Source organism: Dipodomys ordii, unplaced genomic scaffold (genome assembly GCF_000151885.1).
Source record: "Dipodomys ordii isolate 6190 unplaced genomic scaffold, Dord_2.0 Scaffold128, whole genome shotgun sequence".
NCBI classification, from domain to species: Eukaryota; Metazoa; Chordata; class Mammalia; order Rodentia; family Heteromyidae; genus Dipodomys; species Dipodomys ordii.
Window position 1 is genome coordinate 2,374,273 of NW_012267344.1, and position 4,619 is coordinate 2,378,891.

The window sequence follows — 4,619 nt, forward strand, 5'->3', positions numbered from 1 at the left end:
CCAGAAGTGGCGCTGTGGCTCAAGTGGTAGAGCGCTAGCCTTGAACTGAAGAGCTGAGGGACAGTGCCCAGGCCCAGAGTTCAAGCCCCATGACTGACCAAAAGAAAAAAAGAAAAGAAAATAGCTAAGGGAGAGTGGCCAGGCCCTGAGTTCAAGTTCTGGTACTGGGCACACACATCCAAAACTTACAAAAGCAACTCATCTAGGAAGATTTCCCTACCCGGGTGCCTGGCTGCTCCTTAGCCATCAGTTCTTTAAGCTTTTTCATGTAGCGACTCATAAAATACGCATCGGGTTCGATGCCCGCGTCCTTCAGGTTTTCCAGAATCTTCTCCAGCCGGGGCAGTGAGCGGGCGCTGTCCACCTTCCGGGTGCTCAGGTACAGCGTGAAGGCTTGGAAGTCCATGAGTTTGCAGCTGTCCACGGAGCAGAGATCCTGGATCTCCCGTGTCCGGTCCACCCGGGGGAAAAACACTAGGCCCGACAGCGCCTCGAGGTCCCGCAGGCTCACCTGGAAGTCCACCAGCGGGGGCTGGAAGCCGATGGCTTCGTTGGGCACCACAAAAGCCCCCAGGGCCAGGGGCTCGGGGGACCCGGGGCTCCTCCGGGCCAGGATCACTTTGTAAAGATGCGAGGGTACGGCCACATTGTCTGAGCCGATCACCTACAACAACACAAGCAGCACAGATGAACCACAGATTTCACTGGCGGCTCACACATGTCACCCCAGCTACTCAGAAGGCTGAGATCCGGAGGATCGTGGTTCGAAGCCAGCCTGGGCAGGAAAAGTCCGTGAGCCTCTTGATCTCCAGTCAACCACCAGGAAACCGGAAGTGGCGCCATACTTGGCTCAGAGTGGTAGAGCGCCAACCTTGAGCAAAAGAGTTCAGGACAGTGCTCAGGACCTGAGTTCAAGTCCCATGACTGATAAAAAGAATCCATCCATCCATCAATAGGCTAATTCCAGCCAAAGGTAAAGAAATAACATTTCTACAGGTGTTTTAAACATATATATTACAGTAACAGGGGCTGGGAAGGTGGCTCAGTGGTGGAGTGCTCGCCTAGCATGCACAAAGCCCTGGATTTGATACCTTAGTATCACACATACAGAAAAAGCCAGAAGTGGTCCTGTGGCTTAAGTGGTAGAGCACTAGCCTTGAGCACAGAGAGGCTCAGGGATAAAGCCCAGGCCCTGAGTTCAAGTTCCAGTACCAGCAAGAAGAAAAAAAACTCATAATATTCCCTGAGCCTTTTTTTTTTTGCTCAAGACTACAAGCTCCTACTACTACTCTACCACTTTAGCCACTTTGGGCTTTTTGCTGGCTCACCGGAGAGAAAGAGTCTCACAGACTTGGTTTTACTGCCAGAGGCTGGCTTTGAACCATGATCTTCTAGATCTCAGCCTCCTGAGTGCTCGGATGACAGACGTGATCCACGGCAGCTGGCCTGCTTTCTTGTTGTGGTCATCTCTAGCAGCCGATGTTCAGGTAGGCTTCACTGGGCTGGGCCTCACGTGCCTGAAGGCCAGTTTCCAATGGAGAAGTAGCTCTGAGAAAAAGGGGTGATTCTGATAAGAACTGTCAGGTGACTCACTTCTGATCAAAATCACTGCTACTTATCTGCCCGCGGGCGGCCGGGTCGCCGGAGTTCTTGGACTGGATCATGCTCTCCCAAATATTCTAACCGACATTTGTGCCTGACTATAAGAAAATCACTCTTGGCCCATTTTCCGTGGTTTATTTTGGGGCTCTCCCCTCCCTGTACCATGTCTGTCTGTCTGTCTGTCTGTTTGGTGCTGGAGGATTAAACTCAGGGCCTCATGCTTCTTCCTTGGCTATTTTTGCTCCAGGCTGGTGCTCTACCACTTCGGCCACACCTCTACTTTCCAGTTTTTGGCTAGGTCTCCCAGATTATCTGCCCTGGCTGGCTTTGAACCAGGGTCCACTCGATCTCAGCCTCCTGAGCAAGCTAGAAGGACAGGTGTGAGCCACCGGCACCTGGTTCCACATCATTTTCTTTTTTTTTTCATTTACCTGTTATCCTTAAGCTTCTGAATAAGGAAAAGCACAACTCGTGCGCTTCATTCCAGCTACTCAGGAGGCTGAGATCTGGAGGATGGCGGTTCAAAGCCAGCCCAGGCAGGAAAGTCTGTGAGATTCTGATCTCCAATGGACCGCTAAAAAGCCAGAAGTGGCGCTGTGGCTCAAGTGGTAGTGCCAGCCTTAAGGGGAAAAAAAAAAAAAGCTCAGCCCCTAAGCCCAGAGTTCAAGCCCCAGTACCAGTGTATGCGCATGCACGCATGCACATAAACACACGCGCGCATGTGCAAAAGCAGAACCCAGAATAAACAAAGTTCATGCAAGTAACAAAGCCCTGAATGTTTCAAGGCCCTACCTGGTAACTCACAGTCTTCTTGCCATCATTTCTAGTCTCAGGTAAGGTCAGAGGTCCAGACACTACCCACACATCCTCGAAGCGCTCTGTCAGTTCCCGGCAATACATTTCTATTCTGAAAAACCAAAGGAATCGGGACTGGGAAGGTGGCTCAGTGGCAGAGCGCTTGCCTTGCATGCATGAGGCCCTGGATTCGATTCCTCAGCACCACATAAGCAAGAAGAAAAAAGCCGGAAGTGGCGCTGTGGCTCATGTGGTAGAGCGCTAGCCTTGAGCTGAAGAGCTGAGGGACAGTGCCCAGGCCCAGAGTTCAGGCCCCAGGACAGGCACACACACACACAGTCAAGGCTGGGGGCTGTAATCCAGTGGTTGGCAGACATTTGTCTATGCCTGGATTCAATCCCCAGTGCCACAAAAGAAAAGGGGGGGGCGGGGGGGAGAGAGAAATGCAGTAATGCACCACCTAGACTTGTTTCAAAGCATTTTCAAGAATTACATGTTATCCAACCAGCTGATGTACACAGGAGTTACGCTAACGTTTTTAGATGGAATGCAATTTGCATTTTTTTTTTTTTTGTCAGTCGTGGGGCTTGAACTCTGGGCCTGGGCGCTGTCCCTCAGCTCTTCAGCTCAAGGCAAGTGCTCTACCGCTTGAGCCACAGCGCCACTTCTGGTTTTCTGGTGGTTTACTGGAGATATGAGTCTCATGGACTTTCCTGCCCGGGCTGGCTTTGAACTGTATCCTAAGATCCCAGCCTCCTGAGTAGCTAGGATTACAGGTGTGAGCCACCAGCACCTGGCTCAATTTGCATTTTTATTTATTTTTGGTGCCCATCCTATGCTTGAACTCAGGGCCTGGGTGCTGTCCCTGAGTTTTTCACTCAAGGCTAACGTTCTACCTCTTTGAGCCACAGCGCTACTTACGTTTTTTTTGTGGTTAATTGGAGCTAAGATTCTCACATTCTTTCCTGCTCTGGGCTGGCTTCAAACCACGATCCTCTAGATCTCAGCTTCCTGAGTAGCTGGGATGACAGAAATAAGCCCCCGGCACTCAGCTAAAGAATGTACTTTATAAACTCCCAGACTTACCTATTCCAATATCCAGAATTATTTTCATAATTCTGAGGCACAATATTAGAAAGGTAAAAGGTTTCAGCCATGGCTTTCTGTGAAAAGAAAAAAAAGATGATCACTTCCACTGCAACTCCTTTCTCTTCAAGATATTTCACAAAACAGACACAGAAAACCGGCTCTCAAAAGAGGAAGTTTGGTACAAGTGGTAGAGTGCCAGCCTTGAGCAAAAGAAGCTGGGGCAGCATCCAGGCCCCAGAACTGGCAAAAAATAAATAAATGAAATAATAATGATAATGGTAATAATAAATTAAAATCTTTTAAAAATGTGCTTACACTTGAAAATTTGTTATTTCCAGCTGGAGCCATATGGCCTCTAGACCAGCCACTTCCAAGATAGTCTTCATTGTGGGCGCTAAAGGCCGGGGGAACCCTGGGATCCGGCTGGAATTTGCAATGCTTTCTGTCTGCATCCCCTAAAGAGAAACACACCCAAGGATCACCAATGGACAAATGGCTTGTGGGATCTCCAAGCCCGGTAAGCCGGTGTAGGCGAAGATTACTTTGGGGAAGACATATGTCTCAAATTCCTAGAATAGTTCAGATGGAGTCAGGTGCCAGTGGTTTACACCTGTCATCCCAGCTACTTAGAGGAGGCTGAGATCTGGAGGACCACGGTTCAAAGCCAGCCTGGGCAGGAAAGTCCGTGAGACTCTTATCTCCAATGAACCACCATGAAGCTGGAAGTGGTGCTGTGGCTCAAGTGGTAGAGTGCTAGCCTTGAGCTGAAGAGCTGAGGGACAGTGCCCAGCCCCTGAGTTCAAGCCCCAGTATTAGCACACAAAAGGTACGTTTTAAGTAAAAGTAATAATAATACAATAGCTAAGATGTTGCTTTTATTTTACACAATAAGCTCCCTTTTCTCCCCTCTCCACCCCCCCTAATTCTGAGGCTTAAACTCAAGGTCTGGAGGCTGTCCCCGAGCTTTTATGCTCAAGGCTGGTGCTCTACCACTTGAGCCACACACCAGTTCTGGCTTTTTTTGGGGGGTCCGGTTGTGGGGCCTGAACTCTGGGCGTGGGCACTGTCCCTCAGCTCTTCAGCTCAAGGCTAGTGCTCTACCACTTGAGCCACAGCGCCACTTCCGGCTTTTT

The 4,619-nt window shown here is 49.8% G+C and overlaps 1 protein-coding gene across 1 annotated transcript in view; it reads right to left on the bottom strand.

Annotated features, from left to right (window-relative positions):
• Positions 1-98: 98 nt before the first annotated feature.
• Exog (endo/exonuclease (5'-3'), endonuclease G-like) overlaps positions 99-4,619 on the bottom strand; it is an 8,286-nt gene continuing 3,765 nt past the window's right edge. The window contains exons 2-5 of the mRNA XM_013030275.1: positions 3,802-3,941; positions 3,484-3,560; positions 2,395-2,509; positions 99-664 (exon numbers count right to left, since the gene is read on the bottom strand). Of these exons, the coding sequence (XP_012885729.1) occupies positions 203-664; positions 2,395-2,509; positions 3,484-3,560; positions 3,802-3,941 (794 nt within the window). The 3' untranslated portion in view covers positions 99-202. The remainder of the gene's footprint in view (positions 665-2,394; positions 2,510-3,483; positions 3,561-3,801; positions 3,942-4,619) is intronic.